Source organism: Asterias amurensis, chromosome 16 (genome assembly GCF_032118995.1).
Source record: "Asterias amurensis chromosome 16, ASM3211899v1".
NCBI classification, from domain to species: domain Eukaryota; kingdom Metazoa; phylum Echinodermata; class Asteroidea; order Forcipulatida; family Asteriidae; genus Asterias; species Asterias amurensis.
Window position 1 is genome coordinate 10,152,025 of NC_092663.1, and position 23,171 is coordinate 10,175,195.

General features: G+C 37.4%; 2 protein-coding genes across 2 annotated transcripts in view; one reads left to right on the forward strand and one right to left on the reverse strand.

The window, feature by feature from the left end:
- The window catches only part of LOC139948588 (pre-mRNA-processing factor 40 homolog A-like), a 30,718-nt gene extending 21,160 nt beyond the window's left edge, over nucleotides 1-9,558 (forward strand). Inside the window, exons 18-23 of the mRNA XM_071946761.1 lie at nucleotides 782-919; nucleotides 1,426-1,521; nucleotides 2,876-2,968; nucleotides 4,452-4,616; nucleotides 5,172-5,297; nucleotides 8,170-9,558. Of these exons, the coding sequence (XP_071802862.1) occupies nucleotides 782-919; nucleotides 1,426-1,521; nucleotides 2,876-2,968; nucleotides 4,452-4,616; nucleotides 5,172-5,297; nucleotides 8,170-8,259 (708 nt within the window). The 3' untranslated portion in view covers nucleotides 8,260-9,558. The remainder of the gene's footprint in view (nucleotides 1-781; nucleotides 920-1,425; nucleotides 1,522-2,875; nucleotides 2,969-4,451; nucleotides 4,617-5,171; nucleotides 5,298-8,169) is intronic.
- Nucleotides 9,559-17,883: 8,325 nt separating this feature from the next.
- The window catches only part of LOC139949251 (uncharacterized), a 39,306-nt gene continuing 34,018 nt past the window's right edge, over nucleotides 17,884-23,171 (reverse strand). Inside the window, exons 3-5 of the mRNA XM_071947647.1 lie at nucleotides 22,343-22,486; nucleotides 21,659-21,694; nucleotides 17,884-20,161 (exon numbers count right to left, since the gene is read on the reverse strand). Coding sequence (XP_071803748.1) covers nucleotides 21,677-21,694; nucleotides 22,343-22,486 — 162 coding nt within the window. The 3' untranslated portion in view covers nucleotides 17,884-20,161; nucleotides 21,659-21,676. The remainder of the gene's footprint in view (nucleotides 20,162-21,658; nucleotides 21,695-22,342; nucleotides 22,487-23,171) is intronic.

A 23,171-nucleotide genomic window follows, 5' to 3' on the forward strand; every position in this document is an offset into this window, starting at 1 on the left:
TGTGGAAACCGCTTGCCATAAGCACAGAATTCCCTGCTTCCGTAAGCGCCGATTGTGTGCTTACGTTAAGCAGAGCCATCAAATTGGGCTCTGATGTTCAGGCTACATGTATGTTCGGTTATGACACTAGGTGCCTTTTTCAAACCTCGGCTTAGGCTTCGTGTGCTGATGTTCGTGTAATACACGCTGCTCCAAAATGCAGGTTAAAGGCAGAGCTGTGTACGCAGGGTGTGGAGTCAGAGCCCAAGCCGAGGTTTGAGAAAGGCCCCATGTAGGTGGCGACAGAATTATCAGGTCAATCCATTGTTCATGGAAACCTTTTCATGTTTAGAGTTATCTTTAGGAAAATTGCCCCCATCAGAATGTCTGCTTTCACAAAGTCCCCACTATTGGATTTGAGGCATTGCATGGTGAGGTATCAATATATATTTGGTATACAACTGTCTTGCTTCTTTACTACTACCCGGGTGGAAAGTATAGAAAATTGGGTGGGACTTCTACTTAGCTTCCAGGATCGTTTTAACTACACTACCGCGGAGTCAGCGTGCTCTAGTCATCGTCAGGAGACCGAAGAGATAAGAGAGAAGTGGGACTTTTTTCCCCATTCCCCAAATTAATGAGTAAACAGGTAAGTTTTCAGTTTTGAAAACTGAAAACTTACCTGTTTACTCATTAATTTTTGTTAAGCGCTTCCGGACTGATGTGTGAAGCGCTATATAAATGCCGTTCATTATTATTATTATTATTATTTTTACAAATACTATGTTTTTTTTCTTTGTAGTTGATAGAGAAGGCGGAGGCTAGAGAGAAGGAGAGACAGAAGGAGGAAGCCCGCAAGCAACGAAGGAAAGAGGGCGCCTTCAAATCCATGCTTAAACAGTCGGCACCACCCCTAGACATCAACTCCAACTGGGATGATGTACGTCCAGTCACTCATAAAAATCCTTTGATTATAAGTGTTTGAAAAGAGAGATACATTAATAGTGATATTGCATTTTGAATAATTGATATTGAGTTATTCATTTCAGTTTTTGTCAAATACCAATGCCAGGGTTTGTCCTAAGTGGAGCTTTGTCTTAAAAATCAAAGCAGGCCTCTGGTAGTACATTAAGTTAAAAACTCTCACCAGTTATAAACTCTCACCCAGTGCTGTGACTGGCATCCCCGAACAAAGATGACAAAATAGGAAGATGTCAACATAGCGCCAGATAGCCCAGTTTGAATAAAACTGTTTTGAGCTTGCCCGGAAGACTATTCCATAATTTTGCTTAACCCGAAGGTCAATGGTTCGAATCCCACTCTAGTCAGTTTCTCTTTATCCAACCACAAATCAACCCAGTCATTTTCCTTGTAGTTTGTTGATATTTTGATGTTGATATTTTATACTTAATATTTTACATAATTTTAATAATCTTCCTGTTTCAGGTCCGTGATAGATTTGTTAATGAGTCTGCGTTTGACGGCATCACAGTTGAATCGGAGAGAATCCGACTATTTAAAGAGTTCATTCAGACGCTGGAGGTATGTAACCATCACATCCTCTAAGATTTATTCATGTCAAAATTATTTGGGTATTTTTTTTCTTCAGATTGTTGAGAATGATCAGAGCATACTAATCGGAACGTTGAGTTGTTAACCACGAATTCTTTTCAGAATCAACACTACTTAAAAAGAGATTTAATAATAATGACGTCTTCTGTCACGCCGGTATCCACAATAAGTGCTCATGGCGCTTGCTCCAATAGAAATATTCCCCTTGGTTGTTCTCCAGCAGTGCAAAAAACAAGAACAAATTCCAATGTCTAGTGAATGTTACTGAAATGTCTTTGAAAAAGATGGGTCTTCAGGGTTGATTTGAAAGTGTCTACTGTCTGGATGGCTCTGATGGAATGTGGTAGACCGTTCCACACTTTCCCTGCAGCTACCTGGAAAGAACGGGATCCCCCATTAATTATTTCCAGCATGTTCCACAAGATAAAACTTGTCAGCAGCTGAACGTAGATGATCACATGCTGGTACATATAGCTGGATGAGATCACGGATGTAGGATGGTGATTTACCATGTCTTAAAAACATATAGGCTGATCTTGTAGATGATTCTTTGATCAATGGGGAGCCAATGGAGCTGCTTCAGAATGGGTGTGAATTGGTATTACCAAAAACCTCTCTTAGCTGTTCTTCCACCATCAGAAGTTTCAAATCCTACTTTCAGATTGATATGAATAACTTTGAAAATCGTAAAGTCTGGTTCATGCTTCACACAAAACCAAGCAGCATTTGGAAAAGATTGGTGCGTACCGATCGTTGTGTCACCAAAGTATGATCAGGGCTTAGCCTTCTTTATTCTTTATTTATGAACTACTTTAAATTGATCACCACCGAAATGTCAAGAAAACAGACTGATCGGTCTTGTAATGTTATGATTTATTCATTTATTTTGAGTAGATGTTAAAGCCATTGGACACTTTCGGTAAACAGTATTGTCCAAAGGCCCACACTTAGTGTATCACAACTTATATATAAAATAACAAACCTGTGAAAATTTAGGCTCAATCGGTCTTCGGAGTCGGGAGAAAATAATGGGAAAACCCTACCTTGTTTTTGCACGTTTCGCCGTGTCATGACATGTGTTTACTATAAATCCGTAATTCTCGTAGTCGAGAATTGATAATTGTTTTAATGTTTTCTCAAAAAGTAAAGCATTTCATGGAATAATATTTCAAGTGAAGTCTTTTACCATTACCTTCTGTAAACCCTGTAAGCTATTTGTAAATCTGTGAACTATTGGTTTTTTTTTTCTGTTCCGAAAGTGTATAATGGCTTTAGTAAATTTACAATTTGTAAAAACATAGTTGCTTTACTTATTTTTTTATAGGAGGCGTGTGCCCATCATCATTCCAAAGCTAGCTCCAGGAAACATTCTAAACAGAAGAAGAAACACCGAAGCAGACGCTCCAGATCACGTTCCGTAAGTCCTATCATTGCTCTCCATTTATCACATGAGGACAGATTAGAGTGCGACACCAGTGATTTTCTTGTCGGTTCAAGCTCCTGAACACCATTGGTTATTGGCAAAGACCAGTATCCCATAACTTTGCATACACTTGAAATAGCAAACCTGTGAAAGTTTTTTTCTAATCGGCCATTGGAGTTGGAAAAAAATGCCTTCCATGCTTTCAAACATCTCGTTTGGGACATTTGCGAGATCGAAACTAATAATTGGTTTTATTTAAACTTGAGAGTGTAGGCCAAAATATTTCTATGGGAAGTTTTCCACCAGGACCATCTTTGTACCATGTAAGCTGTGTGTCCAAATCTATTGTACATTTGCTTTTGTTCAACCTTACTAATATTATGCCGGTTTTTAAGAGCAGATGACACACTTGCGCCAGTTAACTCAACTGGACAAGTTACTGTGTGATGTCTTTAAATTGAAAGAAATAATTTATTTCAGTGTGTATTTTCCTGTTTTGTTGGTTGGTTCTGAAAAAAATTACCTGTTGTAATGCATTGTTTGTCTTTGGGGGGAGGGGGGTACTTGCAATTTCAGCTAAACTACATTGTCCTCATTTATATTTTTATGCATTGGGATGTCTGGTTTTAATAAGTGAAAGGGAAGGTACACATTCGATAATTACTCAAAACAAACATAAACTTAAAAACTGACTTGGTAACGAGCATCGGAGAGATGTTGATAGTATAAATTATTGTGGGAAACGACTCCCTCAAAAGTACGTAGTTTTTGAGAAAGAAGTCATTTCTCACTAAAATAATAAAGACTTCTAGCTAGGAGTCTTTTATTCCTATCTGAAAGCACACAAATTGGTCCAACATGGGTGTTTTCTAAATGATCGATTGAGCCCAAATTTCCACAGGCTTTTTATTTTATGCTTTGATGGGATACACCAAATGAGAACACTAGTCTTTGACAATTACTAAACGTGTACAGTGCCTTTAAACATGTTAATTTTAAAATGCTTTTAACTTTTTGGTATGTAGTTTGAAACTTTTTGAACTACTTTACTACGATGTAATTTGTATCTGTATGGAATGTTGTTCTACTTTGCTGTACTTTTTTGGTTGTACATCCTTGACTGCAGAGGGCACAATATAAATGTATTTATTATTATTATTGTGTTATTCTTGGAACATCCATTGGATGGGGTAGGGGATATCCCCTTATCTATTTGTCTATATTTATTTGTTAGTTCTTATTTATTTATTTGTATATTATTTTTATTTATTTATTTGTTGTTTTGAAGTAGGATTTGAAACCTTTACATGGTGAGGTTTGAGATAAAACCATGTGAAAATCCCTTTTGAGTAGTTGTTGGTTTTTGAGTTTTCATCAACCGGTTCTTTTCAGAACTCAAAAGGAGATGGTGCTGCAAACCTCTTCTAATTATTTCTTTATTGTTATTTATTTGTTTATTGTTTTATTTGTTCTTCAGATGTCTGAGTCGGAAGAGGAGCGGTCAAAGCGACGATCCAAGAAGAAGAAGCGATCCCGATCACCCACACCATCAGACTCATCTTACGAATCGGACCTCAGCAGTAAACGCTCCATCTCCAAGAAACACAAAAAGAAGACCAAGAAGAGCAAGCGTAGACGATCGGTGAGTAGCAGGCCTGGAATTTCACGGAGGGCACGGAGGCCTTCGTTGCCCTGGTCTTGGCCTTGGTGCCCGTTCAAAAATTCCCATAGACTTTAAGATTTTCCAATGGAAGTGCCCTTTGCAAAATGAAACTGGCCTTGCCCTCTCAAAGATGAAATTCCAGGCCTGGAGTAGACGAACACAAGAGGGCGCTGTTTGAGGCGAATCAAGGAAAGATCAACGAGATGAAAATGTCTTCTGGATTCTTCGCTTGAGATTGTTCACTAATAAATTGTTTGCATTACCACAATAACACAATTTAATTACAGTCAACTGAAATGCAAATCTGTAAAAAAACTTTCCACAAACTGACATCCTTTCTGCTAATTTTTAAATAAGTGTTGAAATATTTTGTTTGTGAAATCGTCTAACATCACAAGCCCTGATGGCTACTTACCAAGTGAAATTTTAACAGTCGTAAAGAGCTGGTGTATTTACCTATCCGTGACCCTACCAGTAAGGTTGAAACTGAAATTTCATAATTCATGTTATTTTATTGTTCTCTTCTTTAATCAGCCCTCGTCAGGATCCGATTCTGACGTTAAAGAAGTTCCTCATCATCCGCCCAAAGCTGCTGCAGCTGCCGCTCCTCGTAAGACGGTCACTCCATCTCGAGCAGGAGACACACCCAAGAAGGAGAAGGTGAGGGGTCCTTCCACTACATTATTCCTCCCTCTCAGGGCCAGGGGGTGCGCCCCCACCTCAGGCCTAACAATCGGGGATGACATTTTGCAGAGAAAGACTCTGCTAGGGTCCAAAAGTCAGGCCTTTGCTTATTTTTTTGCATTGATAAAATAGGTCCTTTTTGGTTTGTAAGCAGTTTGCAACAGCTTATTCTATTTTCTTTCATTTGAATTCAGACTTTTTATGTCAGCCTGGTGAAGAAAATTACACGTTATTTTTTTTCCACATAATGAAATATTGCTCTTTGAACTACTTCTCTAGTGCTGCTGATACTGTCCCCGAAAAAGCTCCTCTTAATCAATATAGCCCGGTTCATACTTTCTGCAAATGAGAATGCGATACAAGTTTTTTCGTCATAAATTCTCTACGAATAGTTCGCAGGAGTTGAGCCAAAAATTTGCTTCGCATTCCCTGGAAGTATGAACTGCGCTTTACCCCAGGGGTTACCAAACGGTGGAAAAGCCATAATTTTAACAAACCTTAGAAGATAATTTCATCAAAACTCTGAGCCCAGTTTCAGACTTTTTGGTCAGCAATGACTGCATTAAAGGGTCTATGTAACTTTTGTAGGACAAAAAACACAATATCCACAGATAGTAGAAAGCTTCCCTGAAAATATTACGTGCTGAGGTGCTGTAGTTTTTGGAAAATGAGTAAACAATGTCATGAAAATAATTTATTTCTCAAAAACTACAGCACCTCAGTAAGTAATATTTGAAGGAAAGCTTTCCACTATCATTATTTTCCAACCCTGTAAGTTTAATGTAAATCTATGGACATTTTGAAAATGTACCCAAATCCTTTAAAGCCATTGGACCCTTTCGGTAAACAGTATTGTTCAAGGCTCACACTCCGTGGATCACAACTTCTATATAAAATAACAAACCTGTGAAAATTTAGGCTCAATCGGTCATCGGAGTCGGGAGAAAATAACGAGAAAACCCACCCTTGTATCCGCGCGTCACCGCTGTTCAGAGCTCTACATCGAGTGCCAAATAGTTTTGCGCATGCGCGAGATTTTCAGAAAGTCCAACATTAGATAAATTATTCACAGCAGTGACCCCTTCGCTGTTTTGTGCATGTTTCTATGACTTTAACGATGAGTTTTGTTGGCGTTTGTGAGTAAAATTGAATTTCCCTGATATTAAAACAATGTTTGTTGTAGAGGAAAATTATTATTCTATCAAATATTACGTTTATATAGAAGCAAACCCTCTGGATTAATTAAAATCAGTGGGATTCCACCAACGTTTTTCTGACACGGCCCACATGTTTCACATACAAACTAAACAAACGCATACAATGCACAATGTTTATTACAGTTTGCACACGTCACAAAAAGCGACAATTGCCCAATGCTTGTGTACATTACTCTTGATAAAAATGCTTCACCAGAGCGTCATCATGTGTTACAAAAATAAACAGGGAATTGTTTTCAAAGGGTTTTCTCTCTCAATTTTGAGTGGAAAACATTAGTTGTTATATATTTCTTACGTGTGAGGTCTATTTCTCAACAAGAAAATTCACATAACGTAGATTTTGAAGGATCAATTCGACTCAAAATCCGACCATCGCAACTAACTTCATTGCATATTCATGTTTAGTTTTCCATCTTGGCTTTTAATTGGTCAAAAATCGCGATGACCCCAGATCGTTTTCAACGGTTGAAAGGCTATGTTTTGTTTACGATTTTGACTCAAGAGAGCGCTCGTCAACAACTTCGCACATGCGCAAAACTAACTGTCAGCGAGTAAGCAGCGGTGGCGTTTCGCCGTGTCATGACATGTGTTTAAAATAAATCCGTAATTCTCGCTAACGAGAATTGATATTGTTTTACTTTTTTCTCAAAAAGTAAAGCATTTCATGGAATAATATTTCAAGAGAAGTCTTTCACCACTACCTTCTCTAAACCCTGTAAGTTATTTGTAAATCTGTGAACTTTTATTTTTTTGTCTGTACCGAAAGGGTCCAAATCCTTTAAGTGCAAACAGCGTTTGCACCTGTTTGTGAAATTTTGCCAACCCTTTTTCTGGGAAGGTGTTGCTTTTTTTTAACCAACTAAAAAACAGTGGTTGAAAACTCTGCCAAAGCAATAACAAGGCAATGAATATCAGACTAATGTGAACTATTTAAAACTTACCAAGTCAGTTTCCCTTGTGGGTATATTACTTGACATTGTTGTATATCTTCTTACAGTTTATTGGGTATTTTCTAACCGGTTTAAGATTTTATATTCAATCTCTATATTTATAGTCTGTATACAGTATTTTTGCTCTAGAATTTTACTCTTTGATGGTTGAAATTTATTTTAAATTGTAGCTTAAAGGATTTGGGTACTTTTTCAAAATGTCCATAGATTTACATTTAACTTACAGGGTTTGAAGATAATGATAGTGGAAAGCTTCCCTTCGAATATTACTTACTGAGGTGCTGTAGTTTTTGAGAAATGAGTAAAAAAAATGTCATGAAAATACGTTTGTAAATGATTAAAATAATTTTTGTCTCATGAGACGAAAATTATTTTCATGACATTGTATACTCATTTCCCAAAAAACTACAGCACCTCAGCGCGCAATATTTTCAGAGAAGCTTTCTACTATCATTATCTTCAAACTGTGTAAGTTCCGTGTAAATCTGTGGGCATTGTGTTTTTTGTCCTACAAAAGTTACAAAGACCCTTTAAACGTAATTCAGACTTTTGGCTGCAAAGTTTAATTTTTAATAAAAGTAATAGTAATATAATAGTAATAATAATATAATTATTTGAAAATAGTCACTCGTAAATATTTGCCCTTTATGAATATAAATGTCCTTCTCACTGTTTGTACAGACTGGTTGGGACACGTCAGAGAGTGATCTGAGTGAAGGGGAGCTGGAAAAACAACGGCGGGCTCTCCTCGAACAACTCGCTGAAGGTTAAAGGTCAAGCAAGGTCAAAGGTGACCAACCAATTTAGTGAGTAGTGACTCTTTTTGTATATCAGTGATTGAATTTGTTTGTTGAGTGGAGGACGTTTTAAGTGAAGTGCTGTTAGACAAATCTGGCTTAAAGGAACATTACAGAATTGGTTTTTGCTCATTAAACAGTTGCTGGCAGTGTAAGCACTTTACATGTATGTAATCCACCATATACAAACACTGACAGACCTGTAGAAGTTTGAGATCGATCAGCCATCTGGGTCACGAGAGAATAGTGAAAACTCATTACAAATTTTGCATGACATCGATTAAAATCAAAATGAATAAAACGCTCACTGAACAGTAAACATCAAGTGGGAAATTGAAGACAGAAATATTTAAAGGGATGTCTTCTACTTTCATCATCATTAGACCGTGTAAGCTTTATGTAAATACGGATCTTAGAAAGACAAAAAAATTCCAACTCTGTAATGTTCCTTTAAGACTCACGATGTGACCTATGTTTACATTCAAACCGCCTTCTGTTGAAAAAACATTGTATAAGTCATGTTTGGCCGGGTAAAAAGACACATAGTCACGGTAAGATTGCATACACTTTCTAGCTGGCTGCCAAAACACAAAGGTTTTGCCCGGCGATATGCGCGCGAATCATGTTATGGTTTTCGTGTGACATCAGAGGTCACATCATCTATACCAGGACAATTATTTTTTTGGGGAAAAGTGGAGGATGGACTCGAACCCTTAGACATCCAGAGAAGAAGTTCAACAGCTTTGATCATGTTTTCCATCTTTATGTATGGGGGGGGGGGGTGAGATTGCTGCAATAGCTGTGGTTGTGACAGGAAACCTTGCAGACTTAGGGTTAAGAAAAAAATGTTTTTTATGGTGAGGTAATTGAATATCCACTGTATTGTTGCACTTGGTTCTTTTACATGTGTTACATAACACATGGGATCAACAGCTTTACGTCCCATCCGAAGGACGAAGCAATGGTAAATGTCTTGCCTAAGGATGCGGCTGGGGATTGCCTCGGGTTGGTCTAGACTTTTTTTTTAAATGGACGGAGGCAAGATGGCTGAACTACTGAAGAATCTTTCCAAATATATGTGCAGCTCCAGACACGATATTACTGTACAATATTAGCATTGCATTCTATTCTGCTTAGAAATTATTTTTCATTGCTCTTCCTTAAAGTTTTGAAATTATTCAATCATTTTAGGGTTTCATTGTATAGCCAGAAAACGATTATTTTCTACTTTTGTTTTTTTTTCCTTCTTTTTCTTTTTCTTTTTAAAATATTGTGGGTAGAATTTTGAATAATAAAGTTCCATGAATTTTGTGACTCATTTCTGTTGGTGTTTATACGAGTGAGTTCATTAGTTGTGTGTTTAGACTATTGTGTACGTCATAGATTTGTTTGGACTGTGCAATGAAGTTGATTTACCCTTTTTATTGTCTGTGCCAGTTTTCCCTGATGTCATGTATTATTTTTTTTGACTGTATTTGTATCGCCCACGGGTTTTTAACAAGCAAACACAGAAATCATCTTGAAGGTTTCTTTTTTTAAGGGAGCATACAATTCAGCAACACAACTCGTCTTTATAAGATCAGGGGTGGATTTCACAAAGAGTTAGGACTAGCCCTAACTTAGGACTAGTCCTAGGAGATATCAAAGTTAGGATCCCAAGTTAGAACGAGTTACTCGTCCTAACTCAAGATAAGACTAGTCTTAACTCTTTGTGAAATCGACCCCAGGTTTCCACTCGTCCTAACTCAAGGCAAGACTAGTCTTAACTCTTTGTGAAATCGACCCCAGGTTTCCACTCGTCCTAACTCAAGATGAGACTAGTCTTTACTCTTTGTGAAATCAACCCCAGGTTTCCTAAGTGGTTTCTTTCCCTGCTTTTTCACCTCTGTGGACCACGGTTAGAATCCCAACCCGGACAGTGGCCTTGCAATTTGGTTGGGTTTTTAGTCCCTAACTTACTAAGTGGCTGTTTCGTGTATAGGGTCCCTCCCCCCTTACATCTAAAACTGATTACTTCTTTATAATCTTCTTGGTGTTTGGGTTGTTGTTTTTTGGAGACCCTCTGTACTGGTGATAAACTTTGTGATTGTATTTATGGTGGGTCTTTTTTATTTATTTTTTATGTTTTCATTATTATAGATTTAACAAGATTATTGTTAGTAGACTAATGAACTATACAGAAAAACCATGAAACATCAAGAGAGGAATTCCCATGTTTTTAAATTTGTTTATAACTCGGCCTACTACATAACCGATAAAATGAATGAAATAGTATATAAAAAAGTTGCCAAAGCCTTGTTGAACGTATAAATTTTGATACAAATTTAGACATACATGTAAGCTTTGTGGTGGTGTATAACGTGAACCGGTTTATGAGAAGTAATTGATTGATTGGTTGATTGATTGATTGCTTGCTTGCTTGATTGCTTGATTGAATTTATTTGGATAAAATACATCAAGAACATGCATTAACGATATCAGGAGGTTAAACAGTAGTATTAAGTAAACCAATGTATATTAACAAAAATGCACAAAATTATCAAAGGGTAGCCGCAAAAAAAAGGCAATTACTTGCACTTATTTCTATTGTGGTCCAGAAAAAAAAACCCAGCAAAAGCAAGAGAACTTAAAACAAACCATTCGTTTTAATAAATAATTTGAGCACAGTCATGTTACAAAATTGCCTCATAAACCGGCGAGTTTAAAGGGAGTAAAACAAATTCCCTGCGTGCCGAAAATGAATAGGGGTTATAAAGACCACCGTTCCTTTAAAGGCACTGGACACCTTTGGTAAATGTCAAAGACCAATATACATGTACATTATTAAAGTCACCTGGAAGTGGTATTTTTTCAAAATAAAGCTTTTGTCACTAATATATGTGTTTTGATGAGTGGAATGTGAATAAACAGTTAACTAAGGTTTTAAAAAATCAGTTCTTATGTTATTTACAAATTTAAGAGTAGACCCCGACCCGAGAGGGCGCTGTTCGTGACGTCAATCGAGGCAGACTTTGCCTGTATGCGTAGAGTAAACACAATTGCAAAGTACATGTACGGACCAAATCGTGAGTTTGTACGTTTCAAAATAAAAGTTTTTTGTTTTTTTTCCGGCAATGCCGACCGGGTGTATTGCTTCTGAACGCAGAAAAACACTTTTTGAAATGTACCAACTCACGACTTGGACGTACATGTACTTTGCACGTGTGTTTACTATACGCATTGCAGGCAAAGTCTGCCTCGATTGACGTCACTAAAGGGGTAGGCGGAGTCAGCCCCCCAAACAACTTTATATATTTTTTAAACATATAAATCGTGACAAACAATTACTAAAAAAATTGTTTTATTGTTCGTAAGCATATACTCTTATGTTTGAAAGAAAAAAATTCTGTTTCCAGGTGACTTTAATATTTTATGCATAAAATAACAAATCTGTAAAAAAAAATTATATGAGTAAGTCATCATCGAAGTTGTAGGAAAAAAAATTGAAGGAAAAAGCACCATTGAATTTGTGTGCGATAAAAGCTTCAGGCCTGAATCTGTTATTACAATATTTTTAATGAGAAATTACTTCTTTCTCTTAAAACTACAGTACTTGAGAGGCTGCCGTTTCTCACAATGTTTTAACAGCTCTGCGTTTTCTCGTTAATATCAAATAAGTTTTTATGCTAACAATTATTTGTTTGAGTAATTACGAAACGTGTCCATCCAGGAGCGGGTTTCACGAAACGCTAGGATTATTCCTATCTCTGGTTAAGACGAGTCGCTCGTCCTAACTTAGGATGGGTTCAATGCGTCCCAACGTCTTTGGATACGGAGCTTAACTCGTCCTAAGTCCTAAGATTAATTCTTAGTTAGGTCGACGACAGTGCCTTACACTTTTGGTAATTGTCAAAGACCAGTCTTCTCACTTGGTGTATCTCAACATAAGCATAAAATAACAAACCTGTGAACATTTGAGCTCAACTGGTGGTCGAGATAATAATGGTAGAAAAAAACACGCTTGTCGTACGAAGTTGTGTGCTTTCATATCCTTGATTTTGAGACGTCAAAATCTAATTCTGAGGTATCGAAATCAAATTCGTGGAAAATACCTGCTTTCTCGAAAACTACGTTACTTCAGAGGGAGCCGTTTCTCACAATGTTTTACACTATCAACCTCTCCCCATTACTCGTTACCAAGTATTTAAGGGTTTATGCTAATAATTATTTTGAGTTATTCATGCTTTCACTCATCAAGCACCAGCAAGAGATTGTGCATGAAACTAGGAGCAAGGTCGAGAACACTCCATGTTAAAATCCTCACTATGTGACAGTCATCGGGTGTTTACTCTCTAAACACTCAGACGTATCGTGGATGGATACAGAAACGGGATGGCATCCCAATTTCTCAAGAGTTCTTTTTTTTTAACACCGTGATTTCATTACGAAGTGCCTAAACATCTCTTTTAAAGGCACTGGGGTGGATTTCACAAAGGTAGTCCTAACTTAGGACTAGTCCTAGGCAATGCTAAGAGATAGGACTGGTCCTAAGTTACGACCAGTAACTCATCCTAACTTAGGACTGGTCCTATCTCATAGCATTGCCTAGGACTAGTCCTAAGTTAGGACTACCTTTGTGAAATGGACACAATAATCAATTGGTAACTACTCAAGATAATTACTAGCATAAAACCTTACTTGGTAACGAGCAATGGAAAGTTGAACATTGATAGTGTTTAACATTGTGAGAAACGGCTCCCTGTGTACAAAAGTCTAGGAATGTTGTCTTTTCCTCCTGTTTTTTCTTGCCCATGGCCCAATTTCATAGAGCTGCTAAGCAAAAATAATTGCTCAGCATGAAATTTCTTCCTTGATAAAAAGAGGATTACCAACCAAATTGCCATTTGTATCATATTGCTTTAACTTGTATTCAGCTGTTGTTTGCTTATCTTGAAGATGACGTGGAAATTTGGTTGGTAATCCTGTTTTTATCATGGCAAAAATTTCTTTTCCATGAATAGTTACTTACGTGCCTGCTGTCAAGAGCCATCCGTTTCCTTGGTTCGGTTCCTTGTTTGTTCCCAAATCCCTGACACATATGCATTGTAAGCCCACAGTGTTGTTAAATATAGCTGGGTAGAGCTCATTTCCGAGTATCTTGACAGTTGGGACAAAAATAATTACCAAGCATATGGTTCGGCCTTCACAGCGCTCCCTTCAGGAATTAAACAATTTTAAGATTAGTTTACCCGAAGACAAGATATCAAAAATGTACATTTAATCATCTTGTTTATTACCAGATTTTTTTGTAGAGAGTAGAAAAAAAATACAAAAATAACCCCACACTCGCCCTTCAAGGAATAGGACAATTCGTCAAATTAATCTCAGATCCCTAGACGACTTGTCAATATGTCACTGCGATCATCTTTTTTTTTTACTGTGACCAAAAAGTCAATAAGAAAATTTATCAGATATCAAACTAGCCACCTCACTGTCTTTCGTGACAACCTGTGGGACGAAGCAAATTGAATTGCCCGCTGGAAAAAGGTACGACTTCACCATATGGAGTGACGCCGAGGGAATATTGACTAAAATTATTTCAATTTTTGTTTTCCAATCATCGTTTTTGTAGTGTAGGAAACATTGCATTTTGGACGACAGTACAAAATTCCGATTTGTACAAGTTTCTGAAGTGTACACTTCTGATCATTCTGATCTGTACACCTTTCTGATCTGTATACCATCTGATCTGTACACCTTTCGGATCTGTACACCTTTCGGATCTGTACACCTTTCTGATCTGTATACCTTTCTGATCTGTACACCTTTCTGATCTGTATACCTTTCTATTCTGTATACCATCTGATCTGTACACCTTTCGGATCTGTACACCTTTCGGATCTGTACACCTTTGTGATCTGTACACCTTTCGGATCTGTACATGTTTCTGATCTTTGTGATCTGTACACCTTTGTGATCTGTACACCTTTCGGATCTGTACACCTTTCGGATCTGTATACCTTTCGGATCTGTACACCTTTCGGATCTGTACACCTTTCGGATCTGTAAACCTTTCTGATCTGTACACTTTTCTGATCTGTACACCTTTCTGATATGTACACCTTTCTGATCTGTACACCTCTCCGATCATTCTGATCTGTACACGTTTCTGATGTTTGTGATCTTTACACCTTTCTGATCTGATTTCCACCTTTCTGATATGTACACGTTTCTGATCTTTGTGATCTGTACACCTTGCTGATCTGATGTACACCCTCCTGATCTGTACACGTCTCTGATCTTTGTGATCTGTACACCTTTCTGATCTGTACACATTTCTGATCATTCTGATCTGTACACCTTTCCGATCATTCTGATCTCTACACTTTTATGATCTTTGTGATCTGTACACCTTTCTGATCTGATGTACACCTTTCTGATCTACACACGTTTCCGATATCTCTGATCTACACACCTTTCTTATCTGCCCTGATCTACACACGTTTCTGATCTCTCTGATCTGTACACCTTTCTGATCTCTCTGATCTACACACGTTTCTGATCATTTTCTACAATTCCAGACGAGCCTTTCTCTGATGCAGGGTCGATACTGATATGAGCTTTACATTCCTTTATTGGTGCACGAGAAAGAACCCATACTAACCGTGGAAGAGTATAGGTGTAAACGTATAGCAGGTAATATATTTCTAGCAAGTTTCCTCGGGCTTATTATGAGCTAAAGTGTTTTACTTATTATTATTAAGTTAAATGAGGCATCCTTTGTTTCATTACAAGAATATAAAATTATAATGTTTCGTGTCTTCCGGCTTACGGACAAAGTGTTCACTTCAAATTTCTATAAGCTCTTGTTTGAAGTCTTTTTGCCTATTTGTTGCGTGATTTAAAAATGAGACCCCTCAAGCACAATTCATTTTTTTTTTTTAAGCAAAAAAGACTAGATACCGCTAGCTCTTTTATTAATAAAAAAAAATAAAAAAAATATGAGCATTGAAACACATTGTAACAAGGGAAGTGATGTTGCTCAAAATGCTTTATACTATCAACAGCTCCCCATTACTCGTAACTAAGTAAGATTTTATGCAAATAATTATTTTGAGTGGTTACCAATAGTGTCCACTGCCTTTAAAGGCTCTTTAAGTAACTGAATTACCGTAGTTTTGGAGAAAGATGTTTAAATTTCTAAGTCAAATATTAAAACACTTCAGGCATGAAGCCTTTTGTTAGGCATCTGAAAGCAAACACATTTTTGTGCAACAAGGGTGGGGTTTTTTTTGGTGTGTTTTTCTTGGGGGGTCGGCTTTTTTTAAATTCTTTTTTTTTCTGAAACGTCGATCGCAAACTGGGCCGAATTTTGTGCATATGTTGAGATTCACCAAGTGAGAATACTGATCTTTAACATAGGTGCACAGTGCCTTTAAGCTTTTAGGAGTGCGTTGACCCTGTTTCCATTCGTGAAAATTTAACTGAGATTTAATCAAGTTGCCGATGCATATGATAGGAGCGGCATTACTTCCCACCCTATGGGGATTTTCGATTATGAAATTGCCCTTGTCTCCAACTCCAACATGACCCAATTTCAATAGACCGGTAAGCGGGCATTTTCTGCTAAGTGGGCTGCCCCTTAAAGGCACTGGACACTATTGGTAATTACTTCAAATAATTATTAGTTTAAAACCCTACTTGGTAACGAGTAGTGGGGAGCTGTTGATAGTATAAAATATTGTGAGAAACGGCTCCCTCTGAAGTAATGTAGTTTTCGAGAAAGAAGTAATTTTCCACTAAAATAATCGATTTTGATTTCGAGACCTCAGATTTAGAATTTGAGCTCAAATTTGACCAAGTGAGCTCAAATTTTCACATGTTGTTATTTTATGCAAATTTGGAGATACACCAAGTGAGAAGACTGGTCTTCCAGTGTCTTTAATAGCAGTGTGTTCCATCCTTTGGCCTCGCATCATTTCACCTGATGGTTTGGGAGATTCACAATTAAAACTGACGTACATGTGTATACCACCACCTTTCCTTATCCTCCCGGATAAGGACAGGGGAACAGTTTAACACAACCTCCGCTTAAAGTACAGCGGCTGGTAGTCTGTCATTGTGTGCTCAAAAGCGCACGGCTTAAATCTCGTTGGCCCTTTTTTTTAGTTTTTCATGTTTTATTTATTTATTTACGAAATGCCTACAAACTGCTTCACTCAGAACCATCAAGTTTTAACAGCTTTATAATTAAATTCAAACTACGCCATTTGCAATATCAAATCAAATTCTCTCTGACTGCATTACCAATGAAGTGCCATTAAAGAAATGTATATAAAAAGGGGTCTCAAATTAAGAGAAAGGTCACTTAGCTTTGATCTGCGCGAGAGAAAGCAACAGGGCCCTATTTCATGGTTCTGCTTACCGTAAGCACAAAGTCGGCGCTTTAACGTAAGCAGGGAATTTTGTGCTAACGTCAAGCGTATTTCACGGGCTTCTGCGCGTGCGAACACCACGTTACTAGGCATTCTATGCTAATAGACTTTTCTTTTGCAACGACACAGTCCGAGTTTTTGCCAACCCAGATAGGAAAACTATGTAAAGCCATAGGTGCAAATCAAGAAAAGATCGCTATTTTTGGTAAATAAAAAAATATTATAGGTAGTTAACCTAATTGAAAGTGTCAAGAAAATGTTGATTTTTGTTTTTACGATTTAGGGTTTTTAACTAACATTCGGCCGGCCATGCCAACCAAGGTGGTTTGTTTATCAACAAAAGAAATGTCTGTAAGGCTAGCGCAGAAATTCGGCGCTTACACGTATAGCGGGGAACGGTGATCGTAAGCGCAGAATTTGGCTGTAAGCACCTTTATTCAGTTTTGGAAATACTCGACAGTGAATGGTCACTCTTTTTTTAATGTCTCGTGTCTCATCCGAATACATTTTTTGACAATTTGACCTACACATCACCATCACAAGTTGACACAAAAAAATAATCTATGACTCACCTTTAACTCGAACTTTTTGAAATCACAAATTTGTGTCCCCTTCACTTATAGACCTTACTCACAGTGTGGTCTTCTTGACTTGACTCAATTCCAACTCATTGTAACCAAACTTAGGCTGGACGAAATAATAGTATGGTGCCATGTTTGCGCAATTAAAGGAACACGTTGCCTTGGATCGGTCGAGTTGGTCCTTGGAAAGCGTTCTGTAACCGTTTGATGTTATAGAATCGGTATGGTTAGAAAGATCTACACAAATATGCCTCGAAATTGCGTGGTTTTCTTTTTACTTCGTCGACTAACACGTTCGGCCATAATGGGAGTCAAACACTTGACTCCCATAAATGGCCGACCATGTTAGTTCGCGACGTATAATGAAAACCGTGCAATTTTGAGTGATACTTGTGTGGATCATTACATTCTACTTTTTAAACATCTTTTTAACCATATGCATTTCATAACAAACGGTTACAAAACGCTTTTCATAGACCAACTCGACCGATCCAAGGCAACGTGTTCCTTTAATGTGAGCATTCATAACTGTTATGGAAACTGGGAACATGACCAAGATGTTGACATCGTGATAAAGGTCTATAATGGCATTCCCAACGGGGATTATATTGGGTTTAGGCCTCGGACTCGAAATTGAGAATTTGCGATCTTTTATGTAAAATAAATTTCCATTTAAAGTAACGTTAAGCAATAAATCAATATTATTCCACACTTTTGTTCATTGAAAGTGCATTTTAATTAACTGCTTTTGACAAAATAATTCCATTGATTATAATATAGTATAACTTAATAATATTGTTCTTAATTTGAAGTCATTAATTTTAAACCAGTGACCAGAAGCTATAGATTCCCATGCATATGACGTCACACTCTAAAATTAAAAACTCTGTTATTAAAAAACGCCATCACTAAAATAAAATCATATGCGAGAGGTCTACTATGCGTGAACCAAACTTAATCAGACAAAATCATTTCATTAAACATTTCTCTGGCGATTTTTAATGCCTTTTATTGAATGTTAAACTACTGCAGAACATTAAACTAAAAGCAAAATGAGACATACTGTGATATAAACATAAATCAAAATATGAGTGTTCACATGAACTAAAAGCCATATTGTGTATTTCTATAGCACCGTTCACACTGCTAAGAAATTCCCGGGATTGTGCCTCTAACCCATGTTCGTTTTGTATGCAATTACTCAGGGAAAATGACAATCCATTACGGTATTCGAACCCCGGGGTGTTTCCTCCCTTACCCTACTCCCAAGGGCCAAATTTCAAAGAGCTGCTAAGCACGAAAATTTGCTTAGCATGAAATATCTTCCTTGATGAAAACAGGGTTACCAACCAAATTTCCATTTGTTGCATATTGCTTGTTACTGGTATTCAGCTGTTGTTTGCTTATCCTGAAAATCACGTAGAAATTTGGTTGGTAATCTTGTTTTTATCAAGGAAGAAATTTCACGCGAAGCAAATTGTTGTGCTTGGCAGCTCTATGAAATTGGACCCTGGACGGTTAGTAAATTTCAGGGAAATCTTTTTCCTGTGAGATTACCAGAGTTCCCCGCGAGATATACCATGGTTAGCTGTTACGGGAATTCCCCATTGATTAAGAAAGAGGCTTAAAATACACAACCTTTGTGTCCGACAACTTACACCTGTTATCCAATTAAAGAAAAGTTCAACAAAAATTGTCCGTGGAAACAACTCGTACGAAGCGACATTCGCATGTGCTTAACAGCAACTTTGCTTTGCAGCTTCTTTTCAAGATCGGGGGAAATTGTTATAAATTGCTCTGAAAATTGCCCCTCAGTACAGTTCATGAAGCCGCAAGTGGTATTTTTTTATCTATGGTGTATCTTTTGTATGATTAATTGCTATTTGAGTAAACTTTTATACATACAAATGCTGTATGCACTTCCTACGTAAAACGGAAAACATTTGTTTGTAGTGCATCGGCAAATAATTGACGGGAAAATAAATGTCCGTATTAATTGCCGACACGCAAAATTGTGATATTATTAAATCAACAACGAAAGGTTATATATTAATAATTTAACAGACTGAAAGAAATGATAAAATGCCACCAGCCTCGTTGAGGTATGACGGACACATTAAAAGTGTACTGTTTATTAAGGATGCATACAGACATATTTGCCCAAACTTTAGTGCCCTATTAAGGCAGGATGTGTAACTTTGCATGATAGAAGTATAAGATAGGTTTACGGTATTAACACCATGTGAATATCTCTTTTTGAGAATGTTGGTTTTGAAAAGAGCCGATGGTAAACGAATCAACGTTTCGATCAGTATGCTCTGATCGTCTTCAGGAGAATGCTGAAGACGATGTCCTGAAGACAATCAGAGCATACTGATCGAAACGTCGAGTCGTTAACCACCGGTTCTTTTCAGAACCACCCTATCAAAAATAGTTACTAGCTACCGGGCAATCTCGGTAGTCTAGTTGATAAAGACACTGCACTAGAATTGCAAGGGTCGTGGGTTTGAATCCCACCCGAGTAATATGCCTGTGAATTTGTTTTGCATGACTCTGGAAAGTACTGAATATACAGTGTCCTAACACAAATCGGTGTAGGTATGGGTAAAAACGAAACAAAATGGTCCCCGATGCAAATTTAACATACATTACTCTCAAAAAGAGATAATATTATTGACACTTGGTGTGACCGCAAACCTCCATTACATGTGCTCTAATAATTATGTCCACCTTATCTCAAAAATGGTATATTAGATCCCCTTTGCTAAAATTAGATTTGTGAATGAACTTAGATCGAGATTGTCGATCAGAAATAGACTATTCGGGAACTGGCTCGCCGTCTTGCAGTCGTGAAAAGCAGGTGACATCATTTCGGAAAATTCTGGGAAAGGAAATGAGAAATAAAATTATAAGCGTGACTATATAGAGGTAGTTTATTGGATAACTTGACCTGTTATCGATTTTTAACGGCTCAATTTTACGGACTGTGGAGTCAAGTAGTATTTCTATTTTCCATTTAATTTACAGAATTTGTAAGAAGAAAAAGAACGCATCTGATAAGACTGTACATAATAATAGGCTCTAATCGCAAGATGTTCTTTCGTTGTTTGTCCTTTGTCCATGTTTGCCGGTCTTGTGTTTTTGTGTCGTTGTGGATGTTTTATTTCTTTGTGCAAATAAAACAGGTACAATAAAAGTTATTTAAAAAGTTGTGTAAGATCTCAGATTTCCACAAAACCTTACGTTCTAGAGATTTTAGGATAGTAGAAATTATCCCTTGAAATATTTCTATATGAAATGTCAAATTTGAAGATAAATAAATAAAACTAATCTCCCGTTTGGAGTTTATCGCTAAGTGAGCTTTTTATTTTATTTTTTATTTTATTTTTAATCGATGTCATACGAAATTTGTAGTCGGTTTCACTTTTTTCTCGTGACCCAGAAGGCCGATCGATCTCAAACTTCTACAGGTGTGCGGTATATGATGTTACATAAAGAAGTGCTGACACTGCCAGCAACTTCTTTTTTCGCAAAAGAACGATTCTGAAATATTCAGGTTTGTCTAACAGCACTTCACTTAAAACGTCCTCCACTCAACAAACAAATTCAGATGCATAACAACAGGCTTCAGCTGAAGTCTTTAAGTATTTGAGTGAGAAATTACCTCTTTCTCAAAAACTACGTGACTTCAGAGGGAGCCGTTTCTCGCATTGTTTTATACTATCAACCTCTCCCCATTACTCGTTAGGAGCAAGTAAGTTTTGATGCTATTAATAAACAATTATTTGGAGTAATTACCAATAGTGTCCAGTGCTCTTTAAAATTGGAATTTGGAATTCAATCTAATAGCCAAAGAAAGAAGAAACCGCTACAACTATGAGATTAATCAGGAGGGGGGTAGAGCAGTACAATTTCCAATCAGTTGAATAAACTAGTATAATAAACGGCAATTCAAAGACGCTCTACTTAGTAAACCAAATCATAGCCCTCATACAATAATCATTCATTAATGAACATATATAAATTAAATGAAACATTAATGGAAATGAAAGCCACATGTAATGCAATAAATTGATTGATGTTGAAATAGATATCTTTTGATAATTTTCTTTAATTTGTCGTTTTATCTGGCATTGCAGATTGAAAGTGGTAGATTTTTTTGAAGTCTGCTACATTTTTTAGTGTACGTACTTTTCCGGCGAAACCTGCACTGCAACATGCACTACAGGAATCTGTACAACCCTTAAAGGGACACGTTGCCTTTGATAAGGCGAAGTTGGTCTGTGAACAAGCGTTTTGTAACCGTTTGTTATGAAATGAATATGGCTAGAAAGATGTTTTAAGTAGAATACAGTTCACTTTTATTTTGTTGTCTTACCTTTTTTGATGAAATCATTTAGCCAGCTTTTCTTCCCTGAAATGAAGTGATACATATGAGTCTTTAATTTCCTGAAGATAATTACTTCTGACTTACTCAATACAACTCACTCGATTTTCATTTAAATAATAATTGCATACGTCCCGAAAGAGCAATCCCAAACTGTTGCATATTCATCTCCCGTACATTAATTAGCCCCGCCTTTTCACGAAAATTCATTACCCTGCATGGTCTTTAGGGCAACCCAAAACTATTGAATATTCATCACCCAAGTGCATTAATGATCCCGACCCTTCTCATGCATATTCATTACCCTGCATTGTCTCCAGATGTTGTGGATCCAGTCCAAGTTCATTCAATTCATCTACATTGTACATACCAAGAGGGCAACCCCAAATTGTTGCATATTCATAACGGTGCATTAATTTACCCAGTCTTATCATGAATATCAATTACCCTGCATGGTCTCCATGTGTTGTGGATCCATTCCATATTAATTGAATTCATCAAAAGTTTGCATATCGAGAGGGTGACCCCAAGCTATTGCATATTCATCAGCCCCGTGCATTAATAAGTCCCGCCTTCTTATGAATATTTATTACCCTATAGGGTTTTCGTGGCAACTGTTTCATAATTACCAACCCATCCGTTAATAAGCCCCTCCTTATCATGAATATTCGTTACCCTGCATGGTCTCCAGGTGTTGTGGATCCAGTCCATACAGTATGTAACTTCGCGCCTATTCGGTCTGTCTCTCTTTTCGGTCTCCATCATAAAATCTTGGTCGCCGAGGGCGTCGCCCCCCGTCCAGTCGTCCGTGTCAAATGGCTGCAATTAAATATTTAAATGAGATTTATGTTAATAAGGGTCCTTATGAATATTTTAAAGTGCCGTTTGTTATGTAAACCCAGATCCATGATACGTGAAAGAAGTCACAATCGCCAACATTTGAAGCGCCAATAAATTATTTTCTTCATGATTGTAGACGCTTGGTGGCGCTGCAGATTCTTTTGATTTCGTGGAAACGCAATGTCGGTCGACTATTGCTCTACTCTTTCACTGATAATCTGATAAATGGAGAACAAAATTCTCTCAAACACAACCTGACTTGGCTCCAGACAAGAACTTTCCTTGTGTGCCTCCATGAAGAGACTGGAGAGGATCTCAGTCAGTCAGTGTTCTCTAAGGTGTCGGTTTCACCATTGTAGATGGTTATTTAGACGGCATTCATACGGTGACCAATGGGTCTTTGATTTCTTTGCACTTAGTTTCTGTGTGGACACAGGTGTGCGTCTGTGTACGCATGATTTGTTTGACCAGTTGTCCCCAACCCATAAGTCCCTTTAAGGACGAGTGAAGGGAAGAAATAAGCATGCGATCTAGCCAGTACAGGAACATTCCTCAAGTAGTGGGCCGGTTGTGTTGACTAAACCTTTTCGCAAATACCCATTGCGCACGCGCTAACTGTTTAATAAGGTGCATGCTGGTCTAGCTATCGCTAGCTAGACCAGCA